Below are 24,893 nucleotides of genomic sequence, written 5' to 3' on the forward strand. Positions count from 1 at the left end.
CCTCTGTCCGGCCGCTGTGCAACCTTCCAAGTGTGAAGTGACAGCCTTGTGTGTGATCTTTTCTGTCTTCCCAAAGTTTGAATTTTCGACATTAAAGTTTACTTTTTAGTTAAAAATAATAATAATAAAAATAAAATGGTAAGTTTTAAGTCAGCCATCTTTTTTTTTTTTTTTCTTTGAGACGGAGTCTCACTCTGTCGCCCAGGCTGGAGTGCAGTGGTGCAATCTCGGCTCACTGCAACCTCTGCCTCCTGGGTTCAAGCAATTCTCCTGCCTCAGCCTCCCTAGTAGCTGGGATTACGGACGCACGCCACCATGCCCAGCTAATTTTTCTATTTTTAGTAGAAACAAGGTTTCACCATATTGGTCAGGCTAGTCTCAAACTCCTGTGATCCACCTGCCTTGACCTCCCAAAGTGCTGGGATTACAAGCATGAGTCACTGCACCCGGCCTTTTTCTTTTTGAGAAGGAGTCTCGTTCTGTTGCCAGGCTGGAGTTCAGTAGGGCGATCTTGGCTCACTGCAACCTCCGCCTCCTAAGTTCAAGTGATTGTCCTACCTCAGCCTCCCAAACAGCTGGGACTACAGGCATGCGCCACCACACCCAGCTAATTTTTTTGTATTTTTAATAGAGATGAGGTTTCACCATGTTGGCCAGGATGGTCTCGATCTCCTGATCTCATGATCCACCCGCCTCGGCTTCCCAAAGTGCTGGGATTATAGGTATGAGCCACCACACCCGGTCCTGCTATTTGTTTTCTGCTGGTCTTATCTATTCTTTGTTCCTTTTCCTTCTTTTTCTGAATTCTTTTTGAGCAAGTAGTTTGTTGTGGTTGTTGTTTGAGACAGGGTCTGGCACTGTCATCCAGGCTGGAGTGCAGTGGCGCAATCCGGGCTCACTGCAACCTCTGCCTCCTGGCTCAAGTGATCCTCCTACCTCAGCCTCCCAAGTAGCTGGGACAACAAGCTCATGTCACCACACCCAGCTAATTTTCCTATTATTATTATTTTTTAATAGAAATGAGGTTTTATGTTGCCGAAGCTGGTCTCCAACTCCTGAGTTCAAGCCATCTGCCCTCCTTGGCCTCCCAAGGTGCTGAGATTACAGGCGTGAACTACTGTGCCTGGCTATAAGTAGTTTTTAATATTCTGTTCTATCTAGATAATGGGCTTATCAGCTATATCTCTTTATTTTTTATTTTATTTTATTTATTTTTGTGACTGAGTCTCTTTGTGTCACCCAGGCTGGAGTGCAGTGACTCGATCTGGGCTCACTGCAACCTCCGCCTTCCGAATTCAAGCGATTATCCTGCCTTAGCCTCCCGAGTAGGTGGAATTACAAGCGTGCCACTACGCTTGTCTAATTTTTGTATTTTGAGTGGAGATGGGGTTTCACCACGTTGGCCAGGCTGGTCTTGAACTCCTGACCTCGGGTGATCCGCCCGCCTCGGCCTCCCAAAGTGTTGGGATTACAGGCGTGAGCCACCGTGCCCTGCCCAAATAATATTATACTATTAATACTTCACATGTAACTTAAGAACCTTACAATATAGATTCTCATATGTTATTCTGTAACAGTATAAATGTGTATTTCCATTATCCCTCTTCACTTTTTGCTATTGGTGTCATGCATTTTACTTCTACAAGTTATAGAATTCACAACAGATTGTTAAGATTTCTACTTTAGTCAACCGAGCTGGGCGTGGGTCTGCGAGGAGGCTGGCAGGGCGCACAGAGGGGCGGGGTTCACAGAGGGGCGGGGCGCACGGAGGGGCGGGGCCAATGTGGGGCGGGGCCGGGCCTGGGAGGAGGTGGGGGGGCCACTGTGGGGCGGAGCCGGGGCCTGCCGGGGCGGGGGAGGGGGGTTGTTGGGAGGGGCGCCCCGAGGGGAGGGGCCGGGCCGGCGTCGGTTCCCACGGCAACCGACTCCACAGTAAGGTCCCGCGGGCGTCCTGGCCGCCATGTGCAGCGCAGTGGACCCTCGCATCGTCCGGAGATACCTACTCAGGCGGCAGCTCGGGCAAGGGGTGAGTGCCTGGTGGTGCGTCCGCCCTCCGAGGGGCACCGCAGATCTGCGGAGAGAGGACCTGCGGGGCGTGGCCGGTCTCCTCGGAGGCCTGTTCCGTCACACACTGGCGTCCTGCCTCCTCCGTAGGCGGGAGGGGTGATCTGGAGCCCCTTGGTGCCTCAGTTTCCTCATGGGGTAACACGATCCCGACTCCCAGGAACCTGGCTCCTGGAGGCAGGTGACATCCAGGGCCCCCAGCGGCCTCAGGCGGAGGGATCCTGGCGCTCCGCTCCCCACGCACCCACAGTCGCCGCTTCCCGGGTGCACAGGACGCTCTGGGGAGGCTGGGCCCGCGCCTGGGTCACTGAGAGGGAGGGCGGACCCCAGGCTCACGAGCACAAGGGCAAGGCCCGAGAAGGGCCTGAGTGGGTATGGGGTGGGCGCAGAGCGAAGGCCAGAGCCTTCTGTAACATGTGAGCATGTGGGCCTGTGTGTGTGTGCGTGGGCGGGTGGGGGGTGTTCGAGGGTGCAATGGGGAGGGGAGGAAGAGCCTTCCAGGCAGTGCAGAGAGCAAATGCGTAGCCCCAGTGCAGGGTTGTGTGTGCCACTGGGTAGGAGACGGAGGGAGACGGGTGAGTGGTGAGGGTCCGGTCGTTGTGGGGGCTTCAGGGAACTTCCCAGACTTTGGTTTTTACTGTTGCTGACGCTGGGAGCTGTAGCAGCTGCTGGTGTCACTTTACAAGGCCCACTCCTGTGTTGAGGACCCACCATGGGTGTGCACAGGAGTGGCAGGCAGAGATGAGTTAAGGGGTTAGCATGGCCGCCCAGTGAGAGATGGCAGAGGCTGGGACCAGGATGGGGGCAGGGGAGACAGCGGCAAGGGCTAGATTCTGGAGGAATCGGAAGGTGGAGCCAATGGGATTGGGGGTAGATGGGGTGTGAGAGAAAGGGAGGGAGAGCGCCTGGGCAGCTGGAGGGATGGTAGGGCATCCCCGAGCTTCATTTCCTGCCCAGACGCTCGCCTCTGTGGCCCCCTTTCCTCCAGGGCCTCGCCAGCTCACCCTCCCTCCGCTCCACCTCCCTCCTTTGGAAGATGTCGGAGTCTAGGGCAGCCTGCAGTTGCAGAAGCCCACACTCCATCCCCTTTCAGGACCCAGGATGGGAAGGAGGAGCCTCATGTCTGTAGGGACAATCTGGGTGGGTAGGGGATGGCAGGGCAAGGGCCTGGCCCTGTATGATGGCACTCCTTCCCAGGCCTATGGCATCGTGTGGAAGGCAGTGGACCGAAGGACTGGTGAGGTCGTGGCCATCAAGAAAATCTTTGATGCTTTTAGGGATAAGACAGATGCCCAGGTGAGTGTGTGGGGAGAAGCGCAGGAGAGGATGGGGGCTGGGAGGGGCAGCCCCTTGCCCTGGTGCCTGGAAGCTCCAGTGGGAGCTGGAGCCGGGTCATAGCAGATGTTCTGGCCTGTCTCAGAACACTGCCCCCTTGCCATGCCTGGTCTGGTGGACATTGGGTGACAGACATCAGCTCCTTTGGGTCCTCTCAGGACAGGGGCTTCCTTCTTGCTCCGCCCACCCACACACCTGTGTTTCTGTCTCTTCAGAGAACATTTCGGGAAATCATGCTCCTCCAGGTGAGTGGCCTGGGCCCTCCAGCCCAGTCCCCTTCCCCAGGTACAGCTCTCTCCAGACAAGAGAGAAACCCAGCTTCTTGGCCCCCAGAACACAGCCCCTCCTGGCCTTCCAGCCACCTCCAACTCTCTCCCCAGGAGTTTGGGGACCATCCCAATATCATCAGCCTCCTTGATGTGATCCGGGCAGAGAACGATAGGGACATTTACCTGGTGTTTGAGTTTATGGGTGAGTGAGGCCTCAGCCAGGGCCCCAGCCCCACCTCTGTCCTGTCCTTACGCCCTCTGCGTGTCCTTCTGCGGTCCACAGTGGCTTGCTCCCTCACCCTGTACCCTGGACTCAGGGACAGACAGCTGACCAGTGTCAGCCTCCAGAGCCAGCAGCGACCCCCTTCGTCCCACCTGCCCCAGGCTCCTGCTCCGACCACAGTTTGCAGTTGTGTTCTCCTTTTCCTTATTTTATGAAACAAAGGTAACATGAAATAAAGTGTGAAAACTCCTGCAGACCCCACCGCTGTGCCCACAGGCAGTGCGCAGGATGGAGAAGTGGGGTGGCCAGGCTGTGGGCTGGTTCAAAATGGGACAGACCTGCCAGGTGCCCCTCTCCCACTCCCCACAGGTTGCCCCCACCACCCCCCCCACCCCCCCACCCCCCCACCCCCCCACCCCCCACCCCTGACTGGAGTGCGCGGCCTCTCCGCAGACACTGACCTGAACGCAGTCATCCGGAAGGGCGGGCTACTGCAGGACGTCCACGTGCGCTCCATCTTCTACCAGCTTCTGCAGGCCACCCGGTTCCTCCACTCGGGGCACGTTGTGCACCGGGACCAGAAGGTGTGGTCCCCCCGCCTCCAGCCCCCTGCTAGGCCACGTGGCCCAGCTCCTGGCCCCACCCAGCCCCAAGGCCTCAGCCTGCCTCCTCTCTGCAGCCGTCCAATGTGCTCCTGGATGCCAACTGCACGGTGAAGCTGTGTGACTTTGGTCTGGCCCGCTCCCTGGGCGACCTCCCTGAGGGGCCTGAAGACCAGGCCTTGACAGAGTACGTGGCCACACGCTGGTACCGGGCTCCAGAGGTGCTGCTGTCTTCACACCGGTAACAGCCGGACATCCCCAACCCACCCTCCACCTCCCTGCTGCCCTCCTGCCCAGCCAGGGCTCCGAGGCCTCCTGTACTCCCACCCTGCCTTGGTTCACAAGTGTTCCCCCATTCACCCCCCCTAGCAACCCTACCCCTACTTCTGCCTCTGGGCTCTCCGTGCCTACACTCTTTCCTGCCCCAGGTACACCCTTGGGGTGGACATGTGGAGTCTGGGCTGCATCCTGGGGGAGATGCTGCGGGGGAGGCCCCTGTTTCCGGGCACGTCCACCCTCCACCAGCTGGAGCTGATCCTGGCTACCATCCCACCACCATCCAAGGAGGGTGAGCCAGGTGGCTGGGGCTGGGCACCGAGAATGCTGCAGGTCAGATAGCACAGCTGTGGGGAGACAGCAGCTGACAGGCTAGGACTGTGCTGAGAGGAGGGACGGGGTCAGGGAGGATCCAGAGGATGAGGCAGGAACCCCAGGAAGACCAACTGGTGATGGAGGCCCAGGAAGAGCTGCTGGCGGGGGGATGTGGGTAGGCAGCACCTGGCACAGTCACCATGAGGGCCAAGCAGTGACCGTGAAGGGGCCAGCAGGCTGGACAAGTTCCCGGAGGGATTCAGGTAGCAGGGGCAGGGACTGTCACTGTGCTGGGAGCTGGGGTGCGCACAGAGAGCTGGGCAGGAGAGATTCAGGTGCTAGGGGAAGAGGTGGAGGAAGGCAGTGGTAGTGGGGCCATGGGGGTCACTCTTGAGGGTGGGGGCAAGAGGGAGCTGCACTGCCAGGCACATCTGCTTGTCCGGGTGGAGCCTCCTCATCCGTGGAGGTGGGCGCCAGTGTCCACCTGTGTGAGCACGCCCCAGGGCCAGGTGCCAGAGTGTGGAGCAGGGGTTGTGATCGGGTGCTCCCATGCACAGGCTGGGTGGCACACCCTGGCGATGGGGTGTTTGAGCCCTGCCAGACAGCAGAAACCCTGTGGAGAGGCTGTGCTCCCTGGGGCTGGAAGAGATACCCTGAGCCAGATACCCTGGCCCCAGATACCCTGAGCCACCCCAGTCTACCAGGCCTGCCTGGGTCACACCACCTTCTGCTGCCCCAGACCTCCTGGCTCTCGGCTCAGGCTGCCGTGCCTCTGTGCTGCACCGCCTGGGGTCCCGGTGAGTAGGGGCACTTCGGTGAGGGTGAGAGGGTGGCCTGTCTCAAGGGAGCAGGGCCACCTTCCTGCAAGGTTACTGGGTCCAATTTGTACCAGTTCAGATTCTATCTGCTTTCATGATGGCAGTCCCCAACCCAACAACTGTTGGCCACTCTGAAAGCAGGAGCCCCTGGTGGTGGTCCTAGAGGGTGGCCTGGAGGAGCTGTGCTGGGCGTGGAGAGGAGGGCACCAGGGGGCTGCAGGGGTCTCTCCACTGTGCAGGTCAGGCACAGGGGCATCTACCTAGACAGGACAGCAGGGTGGACCCCAGTTTCAAAGCTGAGCCCCACCCATGAATGTGGATCTGAGGAGGGGCCCTTGGGTCGGGCGCTAGAGACGACACACGGCAGCCCACAGGCCACGACAGATGCTGGACGCCCTCCTACCGCCAGACACCTCCCCAGAGGCCTTGGACCTCCTCAGACGACTCCTGGTGTTCACCCCAGACAAGCGGTTAAGCGCCACCCAGGCACTGCAGCACCCCTACGTGCAGAGGTGGGAGTGGGAGAAAGTCCCCTAAGTGCGGGGGACAGAGGTGGGGGCAGGAGAGAGCCAGCCCACGAGGGAGAGCCCCCGCAGCACGGACCCTGCAATGACAGCTTGAGGGGCTCCCTTGGCCACAGCCCAGGCCTCACCTCTCTGGCTTCCTGCAGGTTCCACTGCCCCAGTGATGAGTGGGCACGAAAGGTACATGTGCAGCTCCGGGCACGCGAAGGGGTCCAGCTCTCTGCGCCTGAGTACCGCAGCCGCGTCTATCAGGTGCTCCAGCTCGAGACCCCCATCATCCCCTGTCTACTGCACCCTGGAGGCTGCCTCCTATGTTAGAGACCCCCAAACACCCATGCCCAGGCTGTGCCCTCTGAGCACCCTTCTCCTCTTGCAGATGATCCTGGAGTGCAAAGGCAGCAATGGCACCTCAAGAGAGAAGGGCCTGAAGGGTGTCTCCCCGTCCCAGGCACACCTGCACAAACCCAGAGCTGACCCGCAGCTGCCTTCTGGGACACCTGTGCAGGGTCCCAGACCCAGGCCTCAGAGTAGCCCAAGCCATGACCCCCCCGAGCACGGTGTGTGATCTTTGCTGGCTACCCACACAGAGCATGGCCCGGGCCCCTTCTGCCTGTGGCTGCCAACTGTGCGCAGCGTCGGGTTCCTGACTCTGGGGTTGACCTTCTGACTCCACAGAGCTCCCCCGTGCAGCCAAGAACACTCCCAGGCAGAACTCCGCTCCCATGCTCCAACCTGCACTCCTAGGGAGTGGGGAAAGGCCCCCTGGGGCGAAGGAAGAGCCCCCCTTGACATTCTTGCTGGTAAGTCATGGTGGGGTGGGCACAGGAGGGACCCTTCCTCTGTACCTTTCTGTGACCCTGTGACATGGCCCTCCCCAGGAGAAGCCAGGCCGGAGGGGAGCTGCGCCTTCCCTGACCTCACAGGCTGCAGCTCAGGTGGCCAACCAGGCCCTGATCCGGGGTGACTGGAACCAGGGTGGTGGGGTGAGGGTGGCCAGCACACAACAGGTGAGCCCGGCCCAGTCTGCCCCCATCCCCTTATCCTCCTCTTCCCCTCCTTTTCCCTCCCTTCCCCATCCTTCCCATTGCCCCTCCAATGTCCAGTTCAAATCTCTCGAGGACCTCAAGGCCTCCCCTCCACTGCACCCCCTCTGACACCCTCTTCATGTGACCCTCAACTATACACAGGTCCCTCCCCGGAGTCCTCCGGAGGCCCGGCCCGGCCGGAGGATGTTCAGCACCTCTGCCTTGCAGGGTGCCCAGGGGGCCGCCAGGGCTTTGCTTGGAGGCTACTCCCAAGCCTATGGGACTGTCTGCCACTCGGCACTGGGCCACCTGCCCCTGCAGGAGAGGCACCGTGTATGAGCTGCTCTACTCCCTTCACCTGGCCCCTGTTCCTGCCCCAGCCCCTTCCCCAGACCCCTCCCCGGTATCCTGCACCCCTTAGCCCTCCCTGCTTTGCCAGGCCACGTTGAAGTTCCAGGGAGCTCGCCTGGGTCTCCTCGGGGGAGCAGATGAGGGCCCTGCCCCAGCCCCAGTGACTTCCTCCAATAAAGTCATGTCTGCCCCCAATCTAAGCAGCCATCGTTCCTCCCCTCCCCTCTGAGGTCACAGCATCCACTAGCTGGGGGCCCCGACCCCTTTCCTGGAGCCTCCACTCCTCTGAAGACCCCACCACCCCTGTCCTGAAACCTCCACCCCAGAGCTCAGTGCCACCCGCCCCACTAGAGGCCCTGCCCACTCCACATCCAGCACTGGGCTTTTCCCTCTAGGTTTGCCTGGGGCAGCTTCCTGTCCTTGGTCCATCATTTTCCTACCTGCTGTGGCTTCAGGGTCCAGGCTGCCCCCCAGGGTGGTCCTGTGGGGTAGGGACCTAGGGTCACCCCATGGCCATATTTGTGACTCTGACCCAGAGGAGAGAAAGGGAGAAAGAAGGGGGCAGCCTCACCCCTCCCCTGCTGTCAGGGACTACAGCCTGCGCTCCCTCAGTACAGCTACTGCGCCTGATCTGTCTTCAGGTCTCTGTAGGTGAGGGTGGGAGACAGACATCTCGTGAGGTCAGGGTTACCTCCTCTTGTAACCCCCAGGCAAAAGCCCTGGTATGAGTTCAGGCCAGGGCTGTGCAGGGCTGCAGAGATCAAAGGGGCCCTGTGGGCACAAAGCTGTGTCCTAGGGTGCCAGGTGTCCTCAGCTGCACCTGCCCCTGGGTTGGGGCTGGAACACAGGGAGGCAGCTGGAAAGTTCGCAGGCTGGGAGGAGCTCACAGTCTAAAGGGCGCAGCCTGTGCTGTTGGTAGGGGGGGGTTGGGCTGCCAGACTCACAGTCTGGGAAGCTCACAGGCCGGAGGAGCTCACAGTCAGAAGGGCGCAGCCTGTGCTGTGGTCGGGGGTTGGGCTGCCAGGAGCAGGGACGCCTCTGGGTTGTGGAAGCCATTGCCACCATGTGGGAGGGTGGGGAAGGACAAGATGTGGGTGGGGGAGCTGAGCAGAGGGTGGGAGCTAGCGCTGCCCTGGTGCTAGGCCAGGAACTTGCAAGAGACTCAGGGAGGCTGGGCTTGGGAGAAGGTTGGAGGAGGCGGAAGAGGGAGCGGGAGGGCCCGAGGAAGTGGTGAGCCAGTCAGAGACCCGGCCCAGGGGTTTGTTTCCCGAGTGGGCTGCTTCAAAAGCCCAAGGCGCAGGCCTAGGGTGGGACAGGACGCTGCAGAGAGGCCCGGGGGCTGCAGGGCTGGAGGCTTGGCCTCAGGCTGGGCAGTGTGTGGTAGGGCTGCTGAATGGGGAATCGCAGGTGGGCACTCAGGAGTGTGCCTGCACAGGGGGCATCGGGGACAGGAACAGGAGAGCAGCGTGAAGTCGGAGGGGCCAAGGTGGGCCTTGGAAGTGGAGCTGGGGGGTCTTTAGTGCCCCCCACAGGGCTGGGTGGTGGGTCCACAGGGGAAATCCAGGAGGCCACATGGTTAAAGGCTGCAGGAAATAACTGGGAGATTATACACACTGGGGAACGTGCTAGAATATTTTGTGTGTTATGTTTTATTAACACCGAAATGTGCTGCATCATGGTTTAGAAGATGTGGAGCGTGCAGGCAGGAGGCTCCAAAGGCCCAGGCAGGGCCGCCAGCCTCTGGCCTCTCCATGGGCTCCAGCTGGAGAGCCTGTCCGCTCAGCGACACCCCAGACAGCACACACACAGATGTGCCCACAAGAACATCATGGCCAAGAGACGCTCAGGTGCATCCCACTTCCAGGCACCTTTGCCCCCTGGCCAGAAGTCCCTGCTGTCATCCCTACGTGGGTGGTGGCTTTGGTCACCAGTGGGCTGTCCAGCAGTGAGAGTGGAGTCACTTCCCTTTCTCTCCCAGCTGCTGGAGTCAGAACTGCTGCCTTTGTTTGGTGGCCTTGTTTCTTAAATCAGTTCCCTCTTAGGATTTATTACACTAAAAAGATTATTTTTTGAAAAGAAAGAGAATACAGAAACATGAATTTCACAAGGCTAGCATCTAACAGTGGGGGATGTTCTACACATGTGGTGCCAAAATGTGTCATTCTGAGTCAATTGCAATTCCTCTCTGGGGGTGAAGAGAGATACAAGATAGGCCAGGAACTCTAAACAGATTCTTAGTGTTGGTGACAAAGAGGAAAGGACCTGAGAATGGGGTTGGAGGGGGGTGTCTGCTGGACACCAGGAGGGCAAGGACCACTCCCACCTGCAGGGGTGCCCAGGACCTATGTCTACACAGCTGGGCTTGGCCTGGGCTGCACCTTGTCCCCTGCCCTCACCTAGTCCCATACCTGTCAAGGATAAGCCCCCCCAAATCCGGCCCTTCTGGCACCTGGCTTGGGCTGGGCCTGTGCAGGGGGTGCTCACAAGGCCAGGGCTACAGGTTGTCCAGACCATGTTTTATTGTGCTGCAAAACCCAGTGCCCCTCCCACTCTCACCCAGTGCTGGCTAGAGCCTTGCTGGAGGAGACGGCAGACCTGGCCAAGGCGGACCTTTGGGCTTCCCTGCACCCCCTTCCCAGTGGCCTGCCTTGTCCAGCTTCCTTGCCACTCCAAGGGGCATCTTCTGGTCCAGCTTCACGCCCCTCCCCACCTTGCAAACTGCTCACAGCCAGCCCAGTCTTCCCCCACAGCAAGAGGACGGGCCTCCAAGAAAGATGCTGGGAGGCAGCGAGCCAGAGAATCCAAGTAGAAAAGGAAGTGAAGCCCTGAGGACGGGGGAGACCCTGGGCGGGGGTGGGGGCGGGGAGGAAGGGAGAAGACCCTGAGAGAGGGAGGAGGGAGGGAGGGAGGGGAGAGGCCCTGAGAACAGGAGGCCCTGAGGAGGAAAAGGGCCCAGAGAATGGGGAATTGAGGCACAGAGGTGAGGCCCTTGCAAGAGGATAGAGACTTAGAAGGGTGTGCGGCTCATGCCTGTAATCCCCCTACTTTGGGAGGCTGAGGCGGGTGGATCATTTGAGGCCAGGAGCTGGAGACCAGCCTGGCCAACATAGTGAAACCCTGTCTCTACTAAAAATACAAAAATTACGGAGGCTGAGGCAGGAGAATCGCAGGAACCCAGGAGGCAACGAGCCGACCACTCAACTGCATTCCAGCCCTGGGTCTCAAAAAAAAAAAAAAAAAAAAAAAAAGGTGGGGCGGGACTGAGGCACAGAGATGGCGGAGCCAGATGCTGCACCACGCAAGGCTGACGGTGCAGAGAAGGTGCTGAAGAGAGAAGGTGCTGAGGGGAGAAAGGCACTGGTGGCAAGGGGCTGGAGCCCCGGCGTTGTGGAGGCCAGGGGCAGAGACAGCAGCTGCCAGGTGAGCCTCCAGTGGAGCTGAGGTCTGGCGCACTCAGCCAAGCCCCAAGTGGCCGTGGCCTGACAGCCTCTGCTCAAAACACATGCGCAGGGCTCTCTGTTCCGTGGGGGCTCTGGGTGACCGTGGCAGCGATGCCAGGAGACTCACTTCTTGCCTTTGAACGTGCCCAGGATCTTGGGCACGAACTTGCCCACCTTGCTGTCCCTGGTGCCCTCCTCCGCGGGGCCTTCCCCTGCCCCAGGGCCGCTGGCCTCCTCTTTCTTGCAGAAGACCTCAAAGCGGCTGTACACGCGCTTCTCCTTGCGCATGCTCTCCATGCGGCGCAGCAGCCGATCACGCTCCTCCGCGCTGGCTGGCAGCGTGCGGCTCAGCCGGCCCTGGGTCCCCAGGCTGTCCGAGCGGAAAATGGCTGAACACTTGTCCTTGTCGGACATATCCGGGGCCAGGCCGCCAGCAGCCGGTGGACGGCCTAGCTCGGGGCTGCTGTGGGCCGGGCCAGGGCCCGGGGCAGGGACTGCACGGTGCTTCTGGCCGTGGGCGCTGATCTGCTCCAGAATGACCTTCGTGTCATCCCGAAGGTTGCTGCTGTACAAGGCATTGGCCGTGGCTGAAGTCAGGCGCGCCCGCGGGCCCCGCTCATCTCCTGTGGCAGCCTCTGTGCTGTCACCCCGGCCCAGTGACGGCCGCCGCGGGCTCTCAGGTTGCCCGTTCTCCTGCGGCACTGGGAAGCCACCCTCATCCTCCATGCGCCGCTCGCCCTTGGGGCTCAGCAGCTGCCTAAGGCGCAGGGAGCCTTTGCGCAGGACTTCCATGGGGCCGCTCGGCCCCTCCTCCACGGGCCCGGCCTTCGGGGACTCCCCGGAGAAGGTAAGAGTGAGGCTGCCTCTGCGCTCCGGCACGGGAGGCACCGGACTCCCCCTGCGCTCTGGCACGGGGGGCACGGGACTGCCCCTGCGCTCCGGTACAGGTGGCACCGGACTGCTCCTGCGCTCGGGGTAGGCTGAGGTGGGGCTCCCCTTCTGCTCAATAAATCCTGTAGTTGGACTTCCTCTTCGAGTGGAAAACCCGGGCGTGGGGCTCCCCTTCCGCTCAGGGTAAGCCGAGGTGGGGCTCCCTTTTGGCTCATTATGGAGCACCTGGTGCGCCCCGGGCCCTTCCAAGGGCAGAGGGCTGTCCAGCCCTTCCGGGGAGGTTGCGCGGCCCTGGGCAGAGAGGAAGCGGGAGGGCAGGCGGTCGGAGCCGCTCCGGCCCAGCGTGTCGAGCAGCTGCGCCGCGGTGAGGGAGGCGGCTCCCGGCTGCTGCTCCGCCTCCTGGTGCAGTTGCTGCGCAAAGGAGTCGCGCAGGTCCAGGAGGCAGCTCTCGAGGCTGCGGCGCTCGCCACCCACGCCACCTGGGGCCGCCACCTCTTCCCGCCATGCCTGGGACACGACAGTCTTGCTGTGGTTGGCAACGGTGATGGCGCCCACGCCGCCGCCGGAATCACGGGCTGGGCCTTTGTACTTCTCCAGCAGCTCCGCCACCTTGGTGGAAGCCGCGGAGCGCACGGCCTCTCCGCCGGGCCCCAGCGTCTCGCTGACCGTCTGCTCCTTGTGCAGCAGCTGCACCTTCTCTGTGGCCGCCGCAGTCCCGGCCGTACCCTCAGCCTGTGACGTGCTGAAGATGAGCGAGGAGCGCAGCCTGGAGCTGCGCTGGACCAAGGGGTTCAGGCGCGAGCGGAATGAGTCCTGCTTGGCCAGGCCGGGCTCCTCCGGGCCCTCGCGCTCTGGGCCGTTGCCGCCGCCGCTGCCCGAGCCTGGCACCGGGACCTTCGTGGGGAAGGCTGCAGGGACGCGGAAGGCCGAGGGGAGCAGGTCGCCGGCAGCTGCCCGGCCCCCGGGAGGCAACACGTCGTCTTCGTAAGCCTCCGTTTCCATGGGCGCCGGCAGGCCGTCGTCGCCCCCATCCTCGCCATGGCATCCGCTCAAGTAGGAGGCCAGGCGCCAACGCCGCAGCCCGGCCCGCCCCTCGGGCCCGCCCCTGCGCTCCGGCTCCGCCTCGGGAGTGGAGTCTGGGCCGGGCCTCGCCGCGGCCTGGCATGGGAAGCGCTGGGTCAGGTTGGGGCGCGGGGCCCCGCTGGGCTCCAGGCCGCGGGGTCCGGGCCCAAAGGCGGGGTCCGAGCCGTGGCGCACCTCGCGGGACGCGCTGGACGGCACGTAGTCCAGCCGCTGGTGCCCGTCGGGTCCGAGCTCCGGGAAGCGGGGCCCGGCGCCCAAGGTGAAGTCATCTGGGTCCGCGAAACCCGCGCGGCCCCCGCGAAGCTTCTCAAACAGGCCCTGCGGGCGCGCCGGCGCGAGCTGCGGGTCCCACTGGTACTGCTGCTGGTAGAGCTGGTCGCGGTGGAAGTGGCTGGTCTGGAAGCGGAAGTCGTCGCCATGGCTGAGGAACGTCTGCCGCGACACCTGCCGCGCGGCCGCGAAGTTCTCCACGGCGCCTGCGCCCTCGGTGGCGAAGCTGTGCCGCTTGAAGGCGTCCATCTCCAGGTGCCGCGCCTGGAAGAAGCCCCGGGCGCCCGCGAGCTCCCCAGCCGGCCCGGCCTCGGCCTCCAGGCGCCGCGAGAGCGGCCGCAGGCCCGCGTGCGGCTCCAGCGCGCCCCCCGGCATCCGCGGAGGCTCCTCCCGGCGGAAGGCCGACAGGAAGTGGCGGTCCGGGTCGAGGAAGGAGGGGAAGCCCAGGCCCTCTTCCCGGGGTGGCGGGAACAGGAGGTGCGCTCGTTTCGGGAAGGAGAAAGGGGTTGGCGCCCCGACCCCAGGGACGCCCACAAGGGGCCCGGCCCCGGCATACGGAGCCAGGGCATAGGCATCCATGCGGGCCAGGGCCGCGGCCGAGGGCACAAGCGGCTCGGACTGCGCGAAGAGGATGCGGAACTCCTCATCGAAACTGGAGACCAGCTCTCCTTGGAACACGTGTGCCAGGCTGCGGTGGATCTTCTCAAAGGACCACATGAAGCTGTGGGGGGTCAGGGCCAGAGTCAAACCGAGCTGGAGCGAGGGCACTGCAGCCCCGTGGGCATCGGGTGGGGCGGGGAGGACGCAGGGATGTGAGGTCTGCAAGGACCTGGGCCCTGCTAGGCTGTGCAGGGGGCTACAGGACAAGGGCTCCTGGCAAGGAGGGCCCTGGTGTGGAAAGGGGGTGCTGGGGCTACAGGAGGAGGCCCCAGAGAAGGGAGAGGGAAGCTCGCGGGCGCACCTGTAGCTCCCACTCATCACCACGGCACAGTCCACCAGCAGGAACTTCTCCTTGACGTGGCCCTTGAAGGACTTCCCAGTGCGGCAGTAGTAGGTGGGACCCGCCACAGTCCGTACCCGCAGGAACTGGGGAGGGAGGGGAGTCAGATCTCTGCCACGGGTCCTCCCCAGTCTCCCACTCCCGGGAACTCACATCCACGTGATGCAGGTTGACACGACACTTGTCGGCCATATCCAGGAAGTGCTGCGCGTTCATCTCATCCAGCAGGATGTAGACTGGGACCCGACGGGCGGCGGCCTCCAGCACTTCGCTGAGCAGGTCCACATCAGTGAACATGTCCATCACCACGGCCACCACCTGCAGGGGCGGGTCAGGACAGAGAGGAGAGGCCCCTGCTGTCCCCACTATTGTCCAGCCTCCCCACCATGCCCAGGAGGCGTCTGGATCACCCACAACCACTGTGAAACAAGCTAGTCCATCCCTGGGAGTGGGGCCATGTCTGGATGATGGGTAGGAGGAAGGGACCACAGGACCAGAAGGAGAAGAGGTGGGGAGTGGCTGGCCATGAGGAGGGAGCCGAGGCAGGTGCAGGGCAGAGAACCCTGGACGAGGGTGGGCCAGGTTGGGGTATGGGGCCCCGCTGGGGGCACAGCAAGGGCACCTCAAAATCCCCTCCACCCTACAGACGGCTGAGCTGCCCCCACTCAGGACAGCTGTCAGGGCTGAGTCCCAGGCTCCAGTTCTGCCCTGGGACAGGGTTGCTGCCATGGGCAGGGGAGAAAGTCATGGGCCTTTAGCGTCTGGACCTGATGCACCCTGCACTGTCTGCTAGCTGTTTGGTGAGGGTTAGAAGCCCTCAGCTGGCCAAGGGCCACTGGGCAGGATGAGAGGTAATTATCTGAACAATGAACCCAGGCTGGTGCGGTGCCCACCCATCTCAGAGCCCCTGAGTTTCTGGGCACTGGCCATGACCATGGGCAAGCAGACCTGTGCAGAGCCTGTAGCCTCTGATGACCGAGACCTGGCAGCCCTGAAGATTGTTGCCAGGAACCCCCCCTCCAGCTGGAGCTCAGGGTTCACCCAAGCTGATCATGCTCATGTGTCTCCTCCACCCTGGTGCCTCTAGCCCTGGCCCCTCCCCACTACCCTCGAGCCCAAGATGGCGCACCTGCTGGGCGGAACGGATCATCCTGCGGGCCTCATCCTTGATGCTGGGGCTGTCGGGGGGCGGTGGCTGCACCAAGGTGGTCACCTCGGTGCCCTGGAAGCCGAAGGTCAGAGGCCAGCCCAGGTCAAGCTCAGGCACAGCCTGGTCTGAGTTCACTGGCCAGTATGTACCTGAGGAGCCATCCATGTCCACGTCGAGAAGGCTGCCTTCGGGTGGCTCTCGGGTAACATACTGTGGAGGCCGAAGGTGTCGGCTCACATGTTCCAGCTCTTCAGGGCACAGGAAGTCTGGTGCCCCCTCAGTTGCCAGGAAGCGGCTGTAGGCCTCCGAGCCACCCTCGGCCAGTGCATCCACCGCCAGGCGGTAGTACTCTTTGTAGTGAGGCGGCAGGTACCCGGGTGCCAGTGGGTTGTCCCCTTGCGAGGAGCTCTGGGAGCGACGGGCCATGTTGGGGCCAGGGGTCTGGAGGGGCAGGGAGACACATGACTAGGGGTGGGGGCACTGGGACCACTCCTACCCTCTAGCATGGACACACTGTGGAAGGGGCTGTCAGTGACTTGGGTAGGCTGAAGTTTAGCCCATGCCCAGGAGGCCTTCCAGGACACCAGCCGAGCCAGGCTCACAGAGGGCAACGCAGACTGTGGGACACCCCAAGCTGAGGGGATACTGGTAGAGGGTGGGGCACAGGTATCCCAGCCTTGTCTCTCCTTCCTCTGGGAGGCTGAGGCAGGATAACTGCTTGAAGCCAAGAGTTTGAAACCAGCCTGAGCAACACAGCAAGACCCCATCTCTACAAAAAATTTTAAACATCAGGCAGGCATGGTGGCGTGCACATGCAGTCCCAGCCACTTGGGAAGCTGAGACAAGGATTGTTTGAGCCCAGGAGTTGGAGGCTGCTATGAGTTATGATTTTTTTTTTTTTAATTCTTTTTTTTTTGAGACGGAGTCTCGCTCTGTCACCCAGGCTGGAGTGCAGTGGCCGGATCTCGGCTCACAGCAAGCTCCGCCTCCCGGGTTCACGCCATTCTCCTGCCTCAGCCTCCCGAGTAGCTGGGACTACAAGTGCCCGCCACCTCACCCGGCTAGTTTTTTGTATTTTTTAGTAGAGACGGGGTTTCACCGTGTTAGCCAGGATGGTCTCGATCTCCTGACCTCGTGATCCGCCCGTCTCGGCCTCCCAAGGTGCTGGGATTACAGGCGTGAGCCACCGCAGCCGGCCATGAGTTATGATTGTGACACTGCACTCCTGCCTGGGTGATAGAGTGAGACCGCATCGCTACAAAAAATGAAAATAAAACCACCCCCCCCCCCAAAATATTTTATGACTGTTGGCTTAAAGACAAACATAATTCAGGCTGTATTCATCATTATAGTATTCACTTTTTTCTTATTTTAAGACATTCACAGGCCCCTGGCACTGTGCCTACTGGACAAGCTGGTGCCACCCATGCTGCCATGTGTCTGTCCCTGACTGCCTGGGAGACCGTGGGTAGGTCACTGCACCTCTCTGGCCTACCTCTACTGCACAACACAGCTGAGGGTCCACAAGACACTGTGCCTAGCCAAGGTGAGCGCAGCAAACAGGGCTGTGACCACCCTCCTCCTGGAATGGCAACCCTAAGCCCTACGCATAGCCCCGGGCGACACCTCCTCCCCATCCTCAGGGTTTCACAATTGGGTTCCCACAGCCCATTCTATGACTGCCCAGCCCTGCAACACTGACCCCTAGACTCTGTCCCTGTCTACCAGCCCCCCTCCTTCCCTTGACCTTTCTTGTCACTGTCCCTCTCAGATAAAACCTCCCTGGACCACAACCCCTTGGTGCCCACAGGGCTCTGCAGGGCCTGCACTCCACATCGCCCAGATCTGGCTCCCCACTTAAAAGTCCTGTTGCCACCAGCCCCCCCCGTCCAGGGCAGCAGGGACCTTTCCAGGTCTTGGGCTCCCCACCATCATCCATACTTGGCTGCCCCACAGCCCACTCTGTTCTCCAAAGGGTCCCTGCAGGGTACCTGGCCTCTCCAGAAAGGTCAGATGGGGCGCACCCAGGGCCCACGCACATGGGGTCACCGAGCTACCTGGGTACCTCTCCCTGGAAGGAGAGCCCTAGGGACTGCTCAGCCCATCCCACTGCTCCTCGGGTTGGGGAGGGAGGCAGGACACCTATCCCCACCTAGCACACAGGTTCCCGAATGTTGGCCCTGGCTGGGAAGGTGGTTCAGCCCAGACAGAGGAGTGTGCCCTGGGGCGCTGACAGGATGGGCGCTGGCCAGCTGGACTGCACAGGTGCTAGCCGGAGCCACTAGGCTGAGAATGTTGGGGTCAGGAGGCTGCCGTCCTGCCTGGTACCCCTGGGGGTGACATGGAGTTGGGACATGGGAAATAACGTGCTACTCAACAGCCCCAGATGCCAACTGGCCTGGGAGAAGCTGTCCCAACATTTCTTTGTTGGGGCATTGTCCTCATGGTTGACATATGGGGCTGGTTAGGGCACACTGTTCTGGTTGTGCCAGGGGCAGATCGAGGCCAACCACATGGGGGTGAGGTGTAGGCCTGTCTGGCTGGGCCGGGGCGCCCACTCACCACTGCCAGCCTAGCTGTAGGGGTGCTGTCTGACCATACAGGGCAGGGGGAACAACCCTGCTAACCTTGTTTGAGGGCACTTCCCGACGCTGGGGGACACTCTAGAAAGGACCCCCACTGTCCCTTTGGATTTCACAGGAGAGGGATCCAGGCTCCAGGCTGCGTGTAATGGGGGCAGGGATCATCTGGACTGTGGAATCCCCCGTTGCCAGGAGCCCTCCCAGCAGACACCCCTCATCATCACAGGGTGATGCCCAGACCTCCAATGGCTTCATTCCTCACATCGTGTCCTTTCATGGGTACGTGTCTGCTGGGCTATGGACGGGGCCGCAGACACTCCCAAGCCCGAGATGGAGCACCCCAGTGGCCTGCATGCCCACACATTTGCCTACCAAACGCCTGCCCAAGGGAGGGAGGGCACGGAACCCACCCATGGTCAATGACTCAGCACGAATCCACTCTTCTGCTGCTGACCCCTGACCTCTGACTCGAAGTCAGGGCCCTCAGCTGGCCTTCAAGGACCCCATCCTCTCCACCCTGGCAGGAAGTGGGGTTCCTATCTGGAAGGAGGACCCCATGGAAGGATCCGGAGTTCCTACGCAAAGTGGGGTGAGCCTGTGCCAAGTTCCGATGGGCCCAGGAGGGCGCGGAGGCTCTAGGCGGCGGAAAGGTGGGGTGCGGAGGACAGGGCTCACAGACCGGAAGTCGCTCAGTGATAGCTTGCGGGGTGGGCACCCCAGCCCCCAACGGGGTCAGTGCACCCTGTGAGCTCGCGGCTGCGGCGGCTGGGTGCCCCATCCACCCACCACAGCCCTGGAACATGGGCGCTACGGGCAGCCCTCCCGTCACTCGCCCTGCTTGCCACGCGGGGATCCAGGCCGCACCCTGGCCACCCCAGTCCACGGCAGCCCGGGCGGGCGTCCCCAGGGAAGGGTCCTGGCCGTGCCCGGCACCCAGACTCAAGCTAGGCCGCGAGGGCAGCGGCGAGTCGGGACGGCCAGGCAGGCTCGACCCAGATCCCGGGCCGCTTCCCACTCGGCTCTTCTCGGGCTGCCGTCGTGCGAGGGCGCTCGCGTCCATATCCGCACAGCGGCGCCCCCTGTCCGAGCTGACCCGCCGCCCCGGCCCCGCGCACGCGGCCGCGCTCCACTCCCACCGCCCCTCTCTGGGTCGCGCGGCCCCGGCCCAGGTGCGGGCGCGAGGGTAGCCCAGGTGGGACCGCACCGAGGGGCGCCCGCCCCCGCCTCGCCCCGCCCGGGCCGGGGGAGGGGGGCCCTACCTGGCCAGGTGCGCGGGGTCTCGGCACAGGGGCAGCAGGAGCCGACCGCCGCCCAGCGGCCTCGCGGTCCGGTCGGTCCGGCAGCCACTCCCTGCCGCGGCCCGCCCGGCCTGATTCACGCTCCCGCCCCCGCCCCGCCCGTCGCTCCTGCCTCCTGCCTGCCCGGGCAGCACCTGGGGGCGGAGCGGCCCCACCCGCGGCGCGCCCGCATTCCTGCGCCCCGCGCCCGCCGCGGCCCCGCCGCCCGCCCCGGACCGCGCCCCCGGCCCGCGCCCCGACCCTCCACCCCGACCCGCCCGTGCCCTGCGGCCGCGTGCGCAGAAACCCCGGCTGAGCGCCGCCGGAGACCGTGAGGCCCACACTTCAAAGGCCTCGACCCCCGGGAGCCCAACTGTTGACCCCAGGCTCAAAGTTCCTAGCCTGACCCCTGACCCTCGCCCCGGAAGTTGGGGTGACTCGGAAGTTCCGGCTCAGTCGCTAGGAAACGAGCCAGCCCGACGCAAGGGGCGGAGCTCTGACCTCCTCGCCGAGTTGGTGAAGGCAGGTGCGGCAGGTGAGGGCTCTGGGGCGGCGTCGAGCCCCGGGCGGGGCCGGGTCTGGGAGCCCCGAAAGCACAGGGGATCCTTTCACCACACACCGGTCTCCCACCGCACCAGCGTCCCACACGTAGAGGGGACCCCGCCCACACAGAGGACCCCCAGGCCCCGACCCCCACCACACACACACACTGATGCCCACAAGTACCTGGGGTCCCCCATCTTTCTCCCTCATCCCTTCACATCGATGTCCACACTTGTAGGGGACTCTGCTGCAGTGACCCCCAATGCACATGCAGACCCCGAATGACCTGTCCCTCGTGTGCACCAACCCCCCAAGCACAGGAGACTCCTCAGGAAGACAGAGCCCAACATGCACACCCAGTCCTGTCCACTCCAGTCACCCACAGACACGCTGACGTCCGCACACGTAGGGAACCCCACCTGCATATGAGATCCCTCAGACACCGATCCCACACACAAACAGGGATGCCATATTCACACTGACTCTGAGAGACCGGGGGACCTCCCTCACACATACAGAACCCTGGGTGTACACTCGAGGACCCCGCGAAAACCAAGCCCCAACACGGACAAGGGACCCAGTGTGCACACCAAGCCTCACATACCGGACGCCCCCGCATGAACACAGCAACCCCCACACACCACCCCGAGCTGCCCCTGGGTGCTCCAGTACCCCCAAATCCCCCTCAGGCCCTCACTTAGGGCCTCTCCCCCCACTTAGGCCCTGCCCTGCACTGGATTACCTGCACCACCCTTCACCCCTGCCACTCCCACCCCAAGGACTGGCCCTGCCTGAACCCTTTCTGATGGTATCAGTCACCTTTCTCTTTGTCCCTCTTGCCATGTGATCCTATTTTCTGTTTTCAGGGTCACTCCCAGTTTCATTTGTTCTTTCCCCAGACAGTGACACCCCACTGGTACCAGTATGCTGGAAACATGGGTGGGGGGTCAGACCAGTGCCCAGGCAACTGTGCTGCAGCAGGTGAGGGGCATGGGGCACCAGGGAGGACCCCGACAGGCCAAAGCAGGCAGGAGGAGCCTCCCAGGGAAATGAACTTGGGGGTCAGCTGTGTGGACTGGGGAGAGGGGTATTACTCCAGGACCTGACAACACCATCTGCCAAGGCCGGGACCACATAGGGTCTGAGGGTGTGGAGGGGTGAGTGCCTTGGGTGGGCTGGGGAGCAGGCTCAGGGGTGGGCTGGGTTCCCAGGGCAGTGGAGAGGCATGGAGGCTTCAGCAGAGAGGGCCGTGCTCATGCTTATGGTGAGAACAAAGACCGTCCCACTGGCAACCCAGCACCTTGGGGCAGTGAGAAGAGTGCTGGACTCCAGATCCTGGGCCTGGCAGGATGGGCTGAGCCTGGGGCGGAGGGGCAGGCAAGCCACGGCCGGGGGGATGGGATGTGGCCAAGTGCTCTTGCCAGGCATCCTGGCTCAAGCTTCTGGGCACACACCTGGGGCGGGCAGGCAGACAGGACACCAGCTGGGAAGCCTTGGGGGAGCCCATGTTCCTGCTGTTATCCACTCAGGCCCCCGTGGTGTGCCCTGTTCCCCACTGCCGCTGTCCCTGCCCTCTGCCACTCTGAGCACCCCCTCCCTGGTCCTTCCCTACCCACCCCCCAGGAGAATGCACAGTAAGAAGGGGGGACCCAAAGCTGCAGCTGGGAAGTGGCAGACGCTCCACCCTGGGCCCAAGCCGAGAGCCACTGCTGGTGAGTGCACCCTCTGACCTCCAGGGCACTGTCACCCAAACACTGACCTGTGAGACCTTCTGTGTAACCACTGAGAGACACCCCCTCTGAGGATAGCCCTTCTTCCAAGAGTGGCTCTCAGGGGATCTCTGAGTTGGGATTAGGTGTGACTGACTGAGGGTTCATTCATTCATATCAGGCCTTGAGTCTGAATCTTTTTTTTTTTTTTGAGACGGAGTCTCGCTCTTGTCGCCTAGTTGAGTGCAATCCCGACTCAGTGCAACCTCCACCTCCTGGGTTCAAGTGATTCTTCTGCTTCGGCCGCCTGAGTAGCTGGGATTATGGATGTGCGCCACCACACCCTGCTAATTTTTGTATTTTTGTTTTAGTAGGGAAGGGGTTTCGCCATGTTGGCCAGGCTGGTCTCGAATTCCTGACCTCAGGTGATCCGCCCACCTCAGCCTCCCAAAGTGCTGGGTTACAGGCTTCAGCCACCGGGCCTGGCCCAGCCTTAATCTTATACCCCTGGGGTTGGGGTGGGGGCCTGGGGGTAGCGCTCAGAGAAGCCCAGTTTTGGGGGATGGGAAGGGGGCAGGAGCCAGTGGGAGGGGCCTAGGTGGCCAAAAATGGGTTTTGAAACAGGAGGGCTTGAGTCCAAGTTGGGGATTCTCAGTCTAAATATGTGTTCCGCTCTGGCTCTGCTCCATCTGGCCGTCCTGTGCTGCCCTCTGCCTGCCGCTTTGCTCCCAGTCACCTTCTCCGTAGTCACTTCCAGGTTGGATGGTGACAACTCACCTGGGCTGGGTTTTCCTGTGGGTCGGGAAGGGGACTTCCCCCAGATCCCCCCCGACCCCGCCTTCACTGTTGTCACTCCCTTGCCCCAACTCCCATTTATTCTCTGTGCTGGCTGTGAACACATTCCAGGCTGCAGATCTGGGGTCCTTCAGCACCCAGGCCTGCGCTGGGGTCTGTGATTACTAAGAGAGTACCCCAGACTGCTCCCCAGACTGCCCCTCTGCTTAGAGTGGGCCTGGCCTAACACCCCTGGATGCCAGAGAGCTCCCAGATTCACAGGAGCAGGTGGGATGATGGTGACCACTCCTCCACACCAGGCTGGGGTTAGATCCTAGTTCCCCAAAATAGCCCCAGCTGCGTCTGAGGCCAGCAGCCCTCCTGGAATGAGGATAATGGGCACAGGCGCCGCATGCTGCTTCCGCAGTCTCTAGCCCTGAGTGCACTGCACTCCAATAAACGGGGCAGGGCAGGCGGACCAGCAGGCCGGCCAGGAAACTGGGTTGCGTGGGTGGGGGCTGTGCTCTTCAGTTCTGCTACCTACTGACTGCACCCCCAGGCCTTCGCCCTGTACCGCAGCCCATACACTGCCCTGGACAGCTCTGGCCCAGCATACCTGGGTCTGCTGCAGGGACACCTCTGTCCCTGAACAAGTATCTGCCCTCAGTGCCCATTTCCACCAAGCGCTGGGCCAGCCTGGGCAGGCTTGCTGTCCCTTGGTCTTGCAGTGCCCTGTGTGGCGGGCACGGGCTTCACTTGGCAGATGTGAAGATGGGCCCACAGATGCCCTGCATCCAGCCTGGCTTCCTGCCCTCCACAGGCATCCCTAGGTTGCTGGAGTGGCCACTGCACCAACATAAGGGTCCGGGGTCCCCTCCCCGCCACCCCATCCAGGCCTTACCTGGCCTTGGGTCTGCAGTGCTTCGAGGCCCTCACTCCGGAGCTGCTCCAGGGCCATGGCCAGCTGCAGCCCCTCCATGTGCACCCAGGCCTGCTCCTCCTGCAGCTGCTGCAGCCACAGCTGCTCCTCCTGTAGCTGCTGCAGCCACAGCTGCTCCTCCCGCCACAGCTGCATCTGCAGCTGGACCTGCCTCCACCGGTCCTCCAGCAGCAGCTGCTCCTGGGCCAGGCAAAGCTGGACCTCATGGAGCCTCAGCAGTTCAGGGCCCAGGGCCGGCATGGGGCCTCCTGCTCCACAGCCTTCCATGTGCCCAGTGAGAACCAGCACCAGTTCAGACCCTGGAGCAGCAGCCGGCACCGGCCTCGAGGCTGCCTGTGGCTGCTCTGGCCTGGCCACCCTGGGGTGTCCCTGAGGTGCTGGCTCGATGCTGGTCACGTGCCCTGTAGGGGCCACCCCCGCATCACCCTGAGGGCCCCCTGGGGTGAGGGGCGGGGGCTCGACCTCAGGGCCCTGCTGCCCAGCTGCCGGCTGGGCCCTGCCTGCCCTCCTGGCCCGGTGTTTGCGAACTCGACCTCGTTTCCCAGACATGGCCCTGGATCCAGCGTCTCCTTCACCAGGTGTCTGCTCCCCAGGGGCCCTGGCTCATCGACTGGCCGGCCTCAGGCCAGCTCAGAGGGCGTCCCTGGAGGCCACAGTGGCTGTGTGCTCCCACGCCAGGCTCGGCCCCCTGTTCCAGGTCCTGCCCCTTGGCTGGTGCCCGCAGCACCGCAGCTCGGGACTCTGGCTCTGCCTGTGGGCCTCACTGACCCCACTCGGTGGGGCTGGGCCACACCAGGGAGTTTATAGGGACTCCGCGGCGTGGTGGCTCGCCTGGGCTGAGGCTGACTAACGCGCTGACACGGCGGCACGGGGTTTTACAGGCCGCAGGCCCTGCTGGCGAGACTGGGAGGGAGGCTGAGAAGCTGGAGGAGGCAGCGCAGCAGCCAGAGCGCCGGCTGTGCACAGCAACGGGCGTGCCTGGTCCTGCCCTGGCGGCACCAATGCCCCCGCCCCCGCCTCACCCCAGCTCCCCCAGTCCCACAGCTGGTCGAGGGAACTGCATCCTGGCCACACTGACCCTCAGGGCCCAGACCCTCCCTGGCCACAGACAACCTGAGCCCAGCTGGCCATGGGAACCCCCAGCCCGCACTCCGGAGGGCTCCAGGGCAGCTAGCACGCTCACAGGAGCACCACTGGGCTTTGGGCTTGCCCGTGGTGTTCGGTGGTGACAAAGGACCCAGGGACACAGTGGGAGCTAGGGCAGGGTTTGGGCCACTGCACTGTGGCTGGCGGGAGAGACTGGGCCCTCAAAGGCCTGCGTGGCACTTTGTGAACGGATGTGGGGCCCAAAGAAAAGTCCTGGCGGTCATGGAGGTGGGGCCGGGGCTCTTGGTGCCATCCTGCCTGGGGGCTGGCTATCCTGCACACTGCA

The 24,893-nt window shown here is 62.6% G+C and overlaps 3 protein-coding genes and 1 long non-coding RNA gene across 20 annotated transcripts in view; 2 read left to right on the forward strand and 2 right to left on the reverse strand.

The window, feature by feature from the left end:
* The first annotated feature begins 1,872 nt into the window (after positions 1–1,872).
* Positions 1,873–8,094, forward strand: MAPK15 (mitogen-activated protein kinase 15). Of its 6 annotated transcripts, none has more exons than XM_008001813.3 (14): positions 1,873–2,026; positions 3,262–3,360; positions 3,615–3,644; positions 3,780–3,870; positions 4,345–4,475; positions 4,571–4,734; positions 4,922–5,061; positions 5,642–5,881; positions 6,270–6,414; positions 6,573–6,678; positions 6,803–6,983; positions 7,102–7,226; positions 7,305–7,433; positions 7,614–8,094. In XM_008001813.3, the coding sequence occupies exons 1-14, from the start codon at positions 1,961–1,963 to the stop codon at positions 7,788–7,790; spliced, it is 1,824 nt and encodes a 607-aa protein (XP_008000004.3). In that variant the 5' UTR covers positions 1,873–1,960; the 3' UTR covers positions 7,791–8,094. The 6 variants fall into 6 exon arrangements, with proteins under 6 accessions (XP_008000004.3, XP_008000005.3, XP_037855955.2 ...); XM_008001814.3 differs by having other exon boundaries at positions 5,824–5,881; positions 6,277–6,414; positions 7,614–8,093; XM_038000027.2 differs by having other exon boundaries at positions 3,615–3,870.
* Positions 6,298–8,857, reverse strand: LOC140712255 (uncharacterized). The gene is made up of 3 exons (XR_012093795.1): positions 8,374–8,857; positions 6,555–6,652; positions 6,298–6,402 (listed from the first exon to the last, which is right to left on the reverse strand). It is a non-coding gene; the product is annotated as an uncharacterized lncRNA (long non-coding RNA).
* A 2,400-nt stretch (positions 8,858–11,257) lies between these two features.
* On the reverse strand, positions 11,258–19,676 carry FAM83H (family with sequence similarity 83 member H). 4 transcript variants are annotated; one of them, XM_073018480.1, is made up of 4 exons: positions 19,478–19,676; positions 15,616–16,077; positions 14,640–14,804; positions 11,258–14,572 (listed from the first exon to the last, which is right to left on the reverse strand). In XM_073018480.1, the coding sequence occupies exons 2-4, from the start codon at positions 16,060–16,062 to the stop codon at positions 11,366–11,368; spliced, it is 3,819 nt and encodes a 1,272-aa protein (XP_072874581.1). In that variant the 5' UTR covers positions 16,063–16,077; positions 19,478–19,676; the 3' UTR covers positions 11,258–11,365. The 4 variants fall into 4 exon arrangements, with proteins under 4 accessions (XP_072874581.1, XP_072874583.1, XP_072874582.1 ...); XM_073018482.1 differs by lacking the exon at positions 19,478–19,676 and adding an exon at positions 18,629–19,456; XM_073018481.1 differs by lacking the exon at positions 19,478–19,676 and adding an exon at positions 18,264–19,456.
* A 55-nt stretch (positions 19,677–19,731) lies between these two features.
* IQANK1 (IQ motif and ankyrin repeat containing 1) overlaps positions 19,732–24,893 on the forward strand; it is a 59,214-nt gene continuing 54,052 nt past the window's right edge. For 6 of the 9 annotated variants that reach the window (XR_012093797.1, XM_073018488.1, XM_073018487.1 and 3 more), the window contains exon 1: positions 21,251–21,750. Coding sequence is in view for 8 of the 9 variants with exons in the window: in XM_073018488.1 (XP_072874589.1) it covers positions 21,264–21,750 (487 nt within the window). In the remaining variant the exon portion in view is untranslated. Of the gene's footprint in view, positions 20,031–20,937; positions 21,020–21,250; positions 21,751–24,893 lie in introns of those variants that run through there. The other 3 variants (XM_073018489.1, XM_073018490.1, XM_073018491.1) reach the window with 3 other exon arrangements.

The sequence above is a fragment of the Chlorocebus sabaeus genome, chromosome 8 (assembly GCF_047675955.1).
Source record: "Chlorocebus sabaeus isolate Y175 chromosome 8, mChlSab1.0.hap1, whole genome shotgun sequence".
NCBI classification, from domain to species: domain Eukaryota; kingdom Metazoa; phylum Chordata; class Mammalia; order Primates; family Cercopithecidae; genus Chlorocebus; species Chlorocebus sabaeus.

Excerpts from the sequence above, each read along its gene's own strand:
- MAPK15 (XM_008001809.3), top strand. The coding sequence starts at position 3,166 with ATGGGAAGGAGGAGCCTCATGTCTGTAGGGACAATCTGGGTGGGTAGG. Across the intron at positions 4,476-4,570 it reads TTGTGCACCGGGACCAGAAG|CCGTCCAATGTGCTCCTGGA; the intron begins GTGTGGTCCCCC and ends TCCTCTCTGCAG. Across the intron at positions 4,735-4,921 it reads GTGCTGCTGTCTTCACACCG|GTACACCCTTGGGGTGGACA; the intron begins GTAACAGCCGGA and ends TTCCTGCCCCAG.
- FAM83H (XM_073018480.1), bottom strand. The coding sequence starts at position 16,062 with ATGGCCCGTCGCTCCCAGAGCTCCTCGCAAGGGGACAACCCACTGGCA. Across the intron at positions 14,805-15,615 it reads TGATCCGTTCCGCCCAGCAG|GTGGTGGCCGTGGTGATGGA; the intron begins GTGCGCCATCTT and ends CCGCCCCTGCAG. Across the intron at positions 14,573-14,639 it reads TCAACCTGCATCACGTGGAT|TTCCTGCGGGTACGGACTGT; the intron begins GTGAGTTCCCGG and ends CTCCCTCCCCAG.